This window comes from Malaya genurostris, chromosome 3 (assembly GCF_030247185.1).
Source record: "Malaya genurostris strain Urasoe2022 chromosome 3, Malgen_1.1, whole genome shotgun sequence".
Lineage (NCBI taxonomy): Eukaryota > Metazoa > Arthropoda > Insecta > Diptera > Culicidae > Malaya > Malaya genurostris.
In genome coordinates this window covers 27,505,609-27,519,305 of record NC_080572.1, presented here as the reverse complement: position 1 = coordinate 27,519,305, position 13,697 = coordinate 27,505,609, and the positions used below count along the sequence as shown (strand labels likewise).

Below are 13,697 nucleotides of genomic sequence, written 5' to 3'. Positions count from 1 at the left end.
TTTCAGCTTGAAAAATTTACAAAAAAAATCTGTGAATATGGTAACTATGAATACCGTAACAATCCCAAGAGGAAGTAAACAAAGATTGTTACATTTGTCGTTTTGAACATTTTATACAGATATGTTCGTAAATTTGCTCGTTGGCCTATATCGCGTTTGTAATTTTTATATGCCTAGCTCAAAGAAAACTTTAGTAGATAACACAACGCTGGACATTATCATTTTAGGTGGATAACATTTGCCAGTTTATATCGACTAGTAGGTAAATGTGTTGGAAAAATAACAATCGACACAACCTCAACCATAAAGCCATAGTGCTCATCAGACAAATCGAACAACTCTCTCGTAAAAGATTGGCGAGTTTTCAGCGGCAGTAAACAGCAGCGATGTGAATTAAATAACAAACACACAGAGCCAAAATGAATGAAAAAAATAATCGAGTAGCTTCTCACCTCTTTGAAAAATAGAAAATGGTCGTCGCTCGGTATCGTCGCCTTTGTGGTCAAATCTTGCTGCTGTTGTGGTCGCTTCTTAGACAAATATAATTCCAGGTCAAACCGGCGTAGAGATTTGGTATCCGATCCAATCAACTTCACAATAATATTTAAGCACTTGCAGCTGATAGACATTTTCGCACTAAGGGTTTCTGACGTTTTTATTCTTTTATAACCGAAATGATTTTTAATGCGAATTATATATCACGGAAATCTTATTCAAAATAATCAACCAAATGAAAATAAGTTGCAAATCTGCACTAATTACGGCCCCTTCTTCAGGTTTCAAAGTGCACTATTATTGAATAGTTCTCGTCGGCTTCTGCTATTCCGTATTATGTCTACCGAAAAGTAATTATTCCAGTGGACTAAAATATCGTTTCGGTAGGATATTCTTCGCCCTGGCTAGTTACTGCTCCAAGAAAATACGGTCACACAAAAAGGGAACCACTCAATCTGGACGAAATAAAAACCCTGTCGACGGAAACCCAGCTCACTGCTCACTGATCTCTATTCTCTGCGATTTTGCGGAGCACTTTGATGGATTTTGGGTAGAGATCGGCGTTGCCATTATTACAGATTCATCTTTATTTTCCAGAGAAAATTTTGAAAAAATAACATGGCAACTCTAGTAGAGATGTAAAACATCGATATTTATCGGTAATATCGATATTGCTACGATATCGATAATTCAAAGCTAACGCAGAGAAAAAAATGTAAAAATAACCAAATTTGGGTTTCACCCAACGAATATTATTTTTGAAATAGTGACAAAAGAAAATATGTATTGATATCGTAAATATTGCTACTTGAAACTGCAGAACATGATCGTTTATATTGCTCGGTGGATTAGTTTCTTTCAATCAAAAGTTTGATAAAAAATAACAAATATTTTACTTGTGCGTTCCTGTCAATCTCTTGACAAACAATTTCATAGTGTATTCATTTAGAAAAATAGTTTTAAATGAAACGAACTCTAGTCAAAGTCAATAATTGTAAAGCTTCAAATTTACAAAACCTTTTAGTTGAAATAAATTTCCTTGAAATTAGTTATTTCAACTAACGCTTTTGATTGTTGAAACCATATATTTTTGTTTGATTTTAGGAATAGATTGATTTCTTTCAAACTAATTTACTACTTTTAATTGTTTTGAATTTCCATATATATATATATATATATATATATATATATATATATATATATATATATATATATATATATATATATATATGTATGTATATATATATATATATATATATATATATATATATATATATATATATATATATATATATATATATATATATATATATATATATATATATATATATATATATATATATATATATATATATAAGTTAACAGCCAGCGTTTCCCAAGAACGTCACCAATAGCAGACGATCGAGATTCCCACAGAATGAAGACCGCAGCATCAACAACAATCGTCGCCCCAGCATCAGTCACGTACACGGTAAACAAATCTTGTATCGCGTTACCGGCGCTAGGGAATAGTAAATCGACAGGGTTCTCACGATCGGCAGCTAGCTAGGTTAGGCTTAGAGTAAAGTTAGAACAAAAATAAAGTTTAGTTTTCAGTTTAACCTTAGAAGTGAAAAGTGTTCTCTCTTTTTAAAAACCCCTTTGCGAGGGTAGATATTTTAAATGGCGCAGTCGTTCGGATTGTAGTGCGGTTTTTTTTTTCAAGTGATTTCTTTCGGCACGAAGAGCCATCCCCGAATGTACATCGGTGATTAGTGAAGAGATCCAGAAGAAGCTGCACCGGACCCATCATCTAGTTAACAGCGAGAGAATATCGCAACCTAACCGTAAGTAATTTTAATCTTTTAATTAACTATTATCACATAAGTTTAACGCATTTAACATTTCTTAGCTATTGCCTAAAAGTGAGCTATTGACATTGTAGTGAAGTGAAATTAATTTTAGTTAAACAAATCAGTGAAAATGGAACAGCACATCGCTGCTCTCAATCAACAGATCGCCTCACAGGAGGACGAAATTCAACAATTAAGAATGGAGCTTCTAGGTGCGTCAGAAGCTGCCCAAGCGGCTCAAGTAGCAGCTGCCGAGGCTAGAACAAATATGCTACCTCGAGCTGCAGGAGATCCCGAGAGTATTTTAAAATCTCTCCAGACTCCCCAGATCATTCGAGACCTTCCCAGTTTCGATGGAAACCCAATAAAATTGCATTCTTTTATTAGAGCTATTGATAGTTTAATGCCAACTATCAATAGAGCTGTTGGAACAGATTGCCACCAAGTTTGGATTCAAGCAATTCGAACCAAAATAGTGGGAGAAGCAGACAATATTCTAGAATTGTACGGTACAAATTTGAATTGGACCGACATAAAGCAAAATTTAATCACACATTATAGCGACCGACGGGATGAGGTGTCTTTGACACGCGACCTCTTCGCTATTCACCAAGTGAACACTGTAGAAGAATTCTACAGCAAAATCTCGCATGTGGTGTCTCTGTTAGTGAATTTGCTGAACATCAGTGAAGAGCACACAGCTGTGAAAGCTGCGAAGAACAATTTTTATCAACAGCTAGGACTAAAAGTATTTTTGGGAGGATTGAAGGATCCGTTAGGACCAATAATCCGGGCTCAGGCCCCAACAAATTTAAAGGATGCTCTTCGATTATGCATCGAAGAAGGCAATTACTCTCACACACGAAATAAACCATTTGGCACACCTCCACCAATTCCACAAAAGCCAAATTCATCTCCACAATGGCCCATTAAACCGTTTAACAATAGATTACAATTTCCACCATTTTCACCAAAACCCGTTCAATTTCCACCACAACGACCAATTCAATTCACACAACAAAGACCTTTTCCCTTCCAACAACCACGATTCCAATTTCCGCAACAACGACCATTTCATTTCTCACCGCAAGGACAATTTCAAAATCTCCAACAACGACCATTTCCGTTTCCTCAAAGAGTGACTCAAAACCCACAACCAAAGCCAACTCCAATGGAAGTGGATAACTCCATTAGAAGTAAGCAGATAAATTATATGAACCGTCCACATTTTCAAATAGAGGAATTTCCAACAAATTGTGATGATTCCTATTTCTATGATTCCAATGAATATTATTATTACGATAATTATAACCAACAATATCAAACTGCGTATGAAACCACTAACGAACCTCCACCAGTCGAAACAAACCCCCAACATTTAGAATCCAATCAAGAAACCGATAGCAAGGAAGCCGAAATTGATGATCTAAATTTTCATCAAGTGGCGGCAGACTTTCATCCGACGTAAATAATTTCATCCCTTACATCGAAATAAACACTTCCAAAGGCTTACTAAAATTTCTCATAGACACAGGTGCAAACAAGAATTACATTAGTACCAAGCATGTAAACCTTCAAAAATGCAGATTTACCGAGCCAACCTCTGTTCAAAATATCAATGGTTGTCATAAAATAAATCAATTTGTTGAATTTAACCCCTTTATTCAGATTCCTGGCACACAAAAATTGAAATTTTATATCTTTGATTTTCATCCTTATTTCGATGGATTAATTGGATACGAGGCGTTACAATTGCTGAAAGCCAATATTCTTACTGCTAGTAACGAACTTCAATTTGCTTCTGGAAAAATTCAAATGCAACGAAAATATCCTCATTCTCAACGAATACAATTAAACTCTAACGAGACGAAATTCGTAAGCTTTCCTGTTAATATCAATAACGGCGATTTCCTAGTATCAGAAGATACTTTTATTTGCAACAATATACTCCTGCACTCAGGCTTGTATAGCGCAGTGAATAGTCGAGCTTGTTTAGCCATAACTAATAGTTCGAACGAGTTATCGCGAATCGATATTAGTCAACCCATGGAATTTGAATTAAATAATTTTGAAACCCAACCTTCACCAAAATTTGCCAAGCCGATAAACCAGCGTTTATTCGATCAATTGCGATTGAATCACCTTAACTCGGACGAAAAATCGAAATTGTTGAACGTCATCAGTAGAAATCAGGGTGTATTTTTGTTAGAAGGAGAACACCTTACCTTTACTAACGCAATAAAACATAGAATCAAAACAAAAGATGATTTGCCTATTTACTCCAAATCGTATCGGTACCCCTTTTGTCATAAGGAGGAAGTACAAAAACAAATTCTCAAAATGCTTGAACAGGGTATTATAAGACACTCTGTCAGCCCTTGGACTTCTCCGGTTTGGATCGTCCCGAAAAAGATGGACGCTTCCGGTCAAAAGAAATGGCGATTGGTAATCGACTATCGGAAGTTAAATGAAAAGACTATCGATGATCGATACCCAATCCCGAACATAACCGACATCCTCGATAAACTCGGGAGATGCAATTATTTTTCTACGCTAGACTTAGCATCCGGTTTCCACCAGATCGAAGTTGAAGCATCAGACATTCCCAAAACGGCTTTTAATGTCGAGAATGGACACTATGAGTTTTTGAGAATGCCCTTTGGACTAAAGAATGCCCCCTCTACGTTTCAGAGAGTAATGGACAACGTTCTAAGAGAACACATTGGCCTAAGATGTTTCATCTATATGGATGATATCATCGTTTTTTCAAGTAGTCTTCAAGAACATCTGGATAATTTGGGAAAAATTTTCGATACACTATCTAGATGCAATATGAAAGTACAATTAGATAAGTGCGAGTTTCTATGTAAAGAAGTTGCATTTTTAGGACACATCGTTACTACTGAAGGAGTTAAGCCAAACCCAGACAAAATTAATATTATTAAAAATTGGCCATTGCCAAAGAGCGAAAAAGAACTTAGAAGCTTTCTCGGAATTTTGGGTTACTATCGAAAATTTATAAAAGATTTTGCGAAAATAGCGAAACCTTTAACAAATTCACTTAGGAAAGGCGAAACCATCATTCATTCTGAAGAGTTCATTAAATCATTTCAAAAATGTAAAGCAATCCTCACTAGTAATGACATACTCCAATACCCAGATTTTGATAAACCCTTCATTTTAACTACAGACGCCTCTAATCATGCAATTGGCGCTGTTCTTTCACAAGGACCTTTGGGTAAAGACAAACCCATCGCGTTTGCTTCACGCACATTGAATAAATCTGAAGAGAATTATTCAACGATCGAAAAAGAACTCTTGGCGATCGTTTGGAGTTGTAAACATTTTCGACCGTACCTCTATGGAAGAAAATTTACGCTCTACACCGATCATAAACCGTTAACTTACAGTTTGAATTTAAAAGAACCGAATCAAAGATTGATCCACTGGCGTTTAAGCTTAGCAGAATTCGATTACGATGTTCAATACAAACCTGGAAAACAAAACGTCGTAGCAGACGGATTGTCTAGAGTTGTTCAAGAAATTAACGTTAACGAAAATGAACTATCATCAGATAACGCAACAGTACATTCCGCAGACACGGATGATTCCGAATACATTCCGTGTACAGAAAAACCTTTAAATTATTTCAGTAATCAAATAATCCTTCAAGTTGGCCCCGAAGAAGATAATATTCACGAAGAGGTTTTTCCGAGAGTTCATAGAAGAACCATTACAAAATTAATATTTGGTATCCCCCAATTGATAACAATATTTAAAGATTTTATAGACTTGAAACGCAATAATTGCATATTGTGTCCCGAAAGTTTGATAAATACGATTCAAATAGTATACAAAAATTACTTTAGTCGATGTAAGACTTTCAAAATTTTCATCACGCAGAAACTTTTGGTTGACTTGAAAACCCTCGAGGAACAAAGTGCCACCATTGAACAAACTCATGAATCAGCCCACCGAGGAGTTTGGGAAAACGAAAAACAAATATCCAATCGGTTCTACTTTCCAAAAATGAAGCATAAAATTCAACAGTTCATCAAAATTTGCGAAATATGTAATCGAAACAAATATGACCGACACCCATACAAAATTAAACTTGGCTCAACACCGAACACGAAAAAACCATTAGAAATAATTCATATTGACATATTTTTAACTCAACCGTACATCTTTTTATCTGCAGTAGATAAGTTCTCTAGATTCGGAGTATTGATCCCAATAAAATCCAGGAATATAGTCGATGTTAGAAGAGGCCTGCTGAAACTTTTCTCAACCTATGGTACACCGGAGCTTATCGTAAGTGATAACGAACCTGCATTTCGATCAGCCGACATAAGAGGTATGGTAAATAATTTGAATGTACAGATGCATTTCGTGCCTGCTAATCACAGTGAAAGTAATGGTTTGGTCGAAAGATTTCATTCAACAGTTGCAGAAATCTTTCGATGTATAAAGCCCCAGTACAATGACCTTACGCACAAAGAAATTTTCTTAATTGCTTGTACTTTGTACAACAACACGATTCATTCAGCCACCGGTTTCAAACCGAGAGAGATTTTCTTTGGGCTAAAGGACGAACACGAACGGCCTCTTGACATTCAGAAAATGATAGAAGAAAGAGACAACTTCTATGATGAGGTAATTTTGGCAAACGATAAGACACGATCAAAAAATTTATCCTTCCACAATAAAGGAAGAGAAGAAGCACCTCACATAGCAGACGAAGAAATAGTTTTCAAAAGGATTCAAGGAATCAAAAAGAAAACTAAAGAAAGATTTTCACCGACTGAAGCTATGGAGGACAAACAAAGAACGATCCTCGATAGGTCCGGCCGGGAAATTCACAAAGAAAACATAAAAAGACTTTGAAATTAATATTTGTCTTTCTTTCAGGATGGACTTTCGGATCATCGCACTCATTTCTCTCATTCCCTTTTCCTATCCTCAATTCATTCAAATACATGACATTTCGAATAATCCGGGTGCGTTAATTATGAAAGTTGGAGAAGGTAGAATTAGTTCAGGCTATGATAAGGTTTTGCACATTATAGAATTAAACCAGTTCCAGAATTCAATTACTACAATTAAAAATGTGTTAAATCGAATCAACAATAAAACAGGAGATTTTTCAAATTTAATCGAATTAAAGCTTTCAATGATAAATGATACATTCATGAGCCTTCTCCCAAGAAACAGAAAGGTAAAAAGATCAATAGAAGTGTTAGGAAGCACTATCAAACTAATCACCGGAAATTTAGACGCCCAGGATTTGAGAAATATTAATGCAGATCTATATGCACTGAAAAACAATGAAAATAGCTTATTAAATGAAAATAACAAACAAATATCTATCAATGCAAATTTTCAAGAACGAATTAATATTGTAAACAATCAGATCAAGGATCATGAGAACAGTTTAGCTAAAATTTTACTTAAAGAAGATTATATCATAACTGAATCCACTAAAATTTCAATCTTATTTCAATTAGATATGCTCTTAAACTCATTACATTCTATAGAAAATAGCTTATCACTCGTCAAGGTCAACATAATAAACAAACAAATTTTATCAAATAGTGAACTAGAGGTCATAGCAGCAAAGCTAACCAAGCAAGGATTCAAGATTGATAGTTTAGACGAAGTTTGCGTGTACCTGACAACTACAGCGTTTTATCAAGGAGATAACATCATTATCAGCATCAATATCCCTAACGTACAGCCTATTGTGTTTGACAAAATGCTTTTATTACCGCTACCTGTGAACAACAAAACAGTGAACATTGACCACAAAGTAATCTTCAAACATGTAAACGAGACGTTAGCCGTTTCTACAGGATGCCAAGAAACGCCCAAAATTACTATCTGTAAACGAGAACTATTGACAAACATCAGTGCAGATGATTGCATCGCACCATTGATTAGAGGTTTGAACGGAAAATGTCCCTTCTCAGAATTGCCACAAACCATCGAATATGAATTACCCGCACCTGGTACCATAATAGTCAAAGCGCTCACCAACAAAATTACATTGAGCAGCACGTGTGGAATTAATCAAAAAGAATTGAAAGGCATTTTTCTCGTCTCATTCCACAATTGTACCATCATTATTGGAAACAAATTATTCGAAAACTATGAAATTCAATTCCGTCACCCTATTATCGCACCTCTAAGGTCAAACCAAATCGCAGAAACACATTTGGAAAAATACGTCAACATAACCCAGTTACATGACCTACATATCGAAAACAGGAAGAACCTTCAATCTTTGGAATTGAAACAACATTTATCAATTGGTTCCTTCATATGCGCAGTTATCCTGATTACAACAATTCTAGGCATCGTTTATCATAAAACCAAAATATCTTCAACAGCATTAGTCGAACGCACGGGTCGTGCTTCTTTAAGGGATGGAGGAGTTAACAGCCAGCGTTTCCCAAGAACGTCACCAATAGCAGACGATCGAGATTCCCACAGAATGAAGACCGCAGCATCAACAACAATCGTCGCCCCAGCATCAGTCACGTACACGGTAAACAAATCTTGTATCGCGTTACCGGCGCTAGGGAATAGTAAATCGACAGGGTTCTCACGATCGGCAGCTAGCTAGGTTAGGCTTAGAGTAAAGTTAGAACAAAAATAAAGTTTAGTTTTCAGTTTAACCTTAGAAGTGAAAAGTGTTCTCTCTTTTTAAAAACCCCTTTGCGAGGGTAGATATTTTAAATTATATATATATATATATATATATATATATATATATATATATATATGTATATATATATATATATATATATATATATATATATATATATATATATATATATATATATATATATATATATATATATATATATATATATATATATATATATATATATATATATATATATATATATATATATATATATATATATATTAAATTTTGCTTTTTTTCAAAACTTTTAGTTGTTTTGTCGTTTGACGATCGAATTAATTACATACCACAATCAAGCCCTGATTTTTTAATTTTTAAAGAATCCACCGGTGTTCCATCAGTCAAAATAGAGATCCTGCATGAAATATTTTTTGCAAAGAAAATGTGTTATACAATGTTATGCAATTTTCAAAATATTCCAAGTTATCGATACATACGCTTGAATTATTGAAAACTTGTAAAAAAACCTTATCCGCGGGAACCTTAAGGACTATTCACACATATCCGGTCCGGTTCAGTGCCGGCACGACACCGTGCACGGATACTGATATCATTTCATTCGTTTTCTATGCTCGCATTCACACCTATCCGGCACAGTGCCGTTTCAGTGCAGCTCGCCGTCAGTGTCGCGTCCGTCCGGCAAACTCAAATTCGTCGTCACCGATATTTTTCATTTTCACTGAAGTCGGTATGTCATTGCATTGGCTGTGCCGGAACGGAAACAGCACGGAAACGGAACGGAAGGGTACCGATAAAAAAGAACACTAACGGCGCACTGAAGGCACTTTCACTGAACCGTCACGGAACTGAAATGTATGAATAGTCCTTTATCCGCGTTTGCAATCACTCTAAATAATAATCATGTTATAGTTACGTGAAAAGTTATGTGAATATTTTCCACCCTACTTTTCACGTAGGTTTTAATGGAGTGGCATTTAAAAGCTGTTTAATGCATAATCCAGTAAGAGTAACGTGTTTTATAGGTAAAATGTAATGTACTGTTCATTAGGGTGGGACAAGGTTGTATGGGAAAAATTATTTTCTCGTTCCACCAAACTTTTCGTGTTCCTTTTGGGTCCCATAGAAACTGCAAAATTTTAGCTCGATAGGAGAAACTATATTTTTTTATATAGTTTCTCCTATCGAGCTAAAATTTTGCATAGTTTCTATGGGACCCAAAAGGAACACGAAAAGTTTAGTGGAGCTGAAATCAATATTTTGTCCCACCCTACTGTTCATATCACATTTACCTATCAGTTCATATCAAATTTAGATACCAGATAATAATTATTATCTATATTGGTTGAAGTCAAAAGGGAGATATTTCAGATTTTTATATAAATCTACACTGAAAATAATTTGCACGCTAGCATCATGTGCAAAGCATTCGATCTATCACTGCTTGTAGAACACATAAAATTCATGAAAATAAACACTTAACTTATAGAATGAATGTAAAAACTATTGATATTTAGTGGAAATAATGCTACATTTATATGAAATGCACTTAAAAACGATCAGATATATCGTTACCTCTAGATTCTATATGCATTTGATGTGAATGTCACATAGTTTTCCACATAGATTTCAATTGAAACAGAGTTGACCAAATCAAGTGTTTTGCACATACATTTGTGCTATACTCATTCTCACTAGAAAATGAAGTGTTTAACACATGTAGTTCGATTCAATAGCAAAACACATCACATCCAAAGGAAAAACACATCAAAGTTAAGTGAAAAATAATCTAATCTCGCATCTTAGTGAATTTGCACATGAAATCTTGAAACAAATCGCTTTGGTTATGTATTGATATGAAACAGCATATTATATTGAAGTGGTGTTTACATATGGATCGATCGTGCAAACTTTTATCAGTGTATGAAATGAAAAACACTATGAAAAATAAAAAATATATTTCAGAAAATTAGCGTGGAATTGCAATGGCTTAAAATAAAAAGCAACTGATAACGTCGTGGGAGCTCGAATAGACAAGCCGCCAGAAATAGTTTTTGTTGTCACTGCCACCCATCCGAAGTCGAGATCTGAGAACTCCCACAACACAACCGATGCAGGTTGAGGTCGCATTACATGGGTCTAGTATCTCAGCTTCATATCGATTTTGAACCCGTTTTTCGGTGGACCAACGGCCTACTTGCAGCATTCGGCAGGAGCGGGCACACTACAGGACTCACGCAGGCACTGTGTCCAGTCGAACAAATGGAAACTGTTCGCCATTCTCAAAATCGAGTTTTTCACACCGGAAATTCACGGACAAGGCGCCAAGCAACGAGTAGTCCAATCACTAATCGGAAAACCTATAGCCGTCACTCGTTTACGCCTGAGACGTCAGAAATAATATAGCACTTGTGCAATATTGTTTGAGGGTTGCACAAGTAGTGCAAACTTTGCGTCTGCTTAGCGGTTTAAGTTGAACTGCTAGGCACGAGATGGCAGTTCAATTTGAACTGCTTTAAGCACTGACGAGCCGAAGGCGAAACGCGAAGAAATAGAAATAAAATATATGCTTTTTGCACAAATCAACAAAACCCCTAAATGTTCACATTCTGCGACGGCCAGTAATAAGCCGTCACTCGTTTACGCCTGAGACGTCAGAAATAATATAGCACTTGTGCAATATTGTTTGAGGGTTGCATAAGTAGTGCAAACTTTGCGTCTGCTTAGCGGTTTAAGTTGAACTGCTAGACACGAGATGGCAGTTCAATTTGAACTGCTTTAAGCACTGACGAGCCGAAGGCGAAACGCGAAGAAATCCTTATAGTTTCCTTATATTACATTTTGGTGGGGAAAGGGTTCCAATCAGCTTTTTACAGCCCTGTCCAAAATGTATTGCCCTCCCCGTTAATTTGTATCAGGCCGAATTAGCGCATGCGCGCCATATAAATGCCTCTTTCAGTATGAGGAAATTTTATTATTACCCAACAGTTTTTATTATTTATTTATGTTGGTTTTCTTACCTTTGGTCATAGTTTATATTATGTTTTACTTTAATTCCAGTGTTCTATTCAGCTGTGATTCGTAAGTGTTTTTGTTGTCATTTTTCACTCCGTACTTTTGCTGGCATGTTATGTTGTTTCCTTAAATGTAAAAGTTAGTTGTATGCAGTGGTGTTTATGTTCTTACCAATATTCTTTTCTAATTCTTTCAGCTTTTTCGTATTTCTTGTTCCTCATCCAGTCATTCGTTTCCAAAAAAAAAAAATAATATTAGTGTTTCTTTGATCTTTGTAGAGCAGCTCATCATGGTTTGACGGATAAGAACTGAGGACATGCGTTTTTATTTAAATGATATTACCACTTGGGTTTTGTTAGTATTGCTACAGCATGTTCACATTTCGTTATCTTCGGTTGATCCTTGACAGCATTACCGCTCAGACACTTTTGTACATCTGGTGTACACTGACTCACAATCGAAATGCATCACAACCAATTTGATACAACGCACCCGAGGGAACGGTATAATGTATATTTTACACACAAAAAACACATACATACACACAGACACACACGCATACACACATGCATACATACCTACAAGTATTCCACAAGCAAGCATCACAACATTGAGTTACTATTTCTATTCTAATAGATTCTAACTAAAATTTGTGTGCCTTTAGTCATCTCAATAGTAGAGTCACCATGTTATTTTACCGATTACTCGACTTTCAATAAGTTTATTGTGATAAAATCGAATACAAAATCTTTACCTCGTCTGTAAGAAGCAATGGCGCATTAAAGTAGTTCGGAAATGGTTCAATACTGCTATTTTAACGAAGCAAAATGCTCCAAATTTCATGTTACTCTTGAAATTAATCTATCAAACAGAGATAACAGATCTCACTCTAACTAGTGGTTCTCGTATATGAAATGACTAATGGATTTGACTCGGCGAACGACCAAAATTAGGTTAAAGCCGGGAATAAATAAACGATATAAAAAAAAAACTAATGGATTTGAGATGAATGGGGGTACCGTTACCCAGTTTCTATCTCTTCTAATGGTCGATCGTTAGTCCTGAGCTGAAACGGTGGCCTTTATTACCATTCTTGCATGCTTACACTTACATGCTTACTCTTACACTTCACTCACACATCATCCCACCCATCAGGTCCCAAACGATACATCCTCACAATATAAACTGGATGAACATCGTTTGACAGCTATCAGTGGTTTTCTCATTGGTTCGGTCATTATTATTAGTTCATTCTATTCTACAATATTCTATTTCATTCCACAGTATTCCATGGTACACAAACCACCAATAAACGTCAAAGATGGACTCGATTTACCGTTCATTTATTGTCATCGTGTGAAACCCAATTGGGATACGTTTACTCCACTTAATTCTCACTTCTCACTGGTAATAAGGGCCGGTGGTATGAAAATAAAACATAAAAAAGAGCTCAGGTTAGCCCTACCGGCCTCTCCAACCCCGGATGTTGGAGCGTAATGCAATCAACATCTTATTCAAGTCGTTCCATATGTTATTCATTTAATTCAATTATGAAACTAAAAGCTGTAACGCATATCTTTGTCAAATTGTAACGCTATATGATTGTATGTGATGATGTTTGCAATACCGTCAAGCCCACCAACCAATGGGAGGGACGAGCCGAAGGCGAAACGCGAAGAAATAGAAAT

At 35.7% G+C, this 13,697-nt stretch overlaps 1 protein-coding gene across 2 annotated transcripts in view; it reads right to left on the bottom strand.

Annotated features, from left to right (window-relative positions):
* The window catches only part of LOC131434726 (putative uncharacterized protein DDB_G0277255), a 45,197-nt gene extending 44,180 nt beyond the window's left edge, over positions 1–1,017 (bottom strand). For both annotated transcript variants that reach the window (XM_058601780.1, XM_058601781.1), the window contains exon 1: positions 453–1,017. In XM_058601780.1, the coding sequence (XP_058457763.1) occupies positions 453–629 (177 nt within the window). In that variant the 5' untranslated portion in view covers positions 630–1,017. The remainder of the gene's footprint in view (positions 1–452) is intronic.
* Between the last annotated feature and the right edge of the window lie 12,680 nt (positions 1,018–13,697).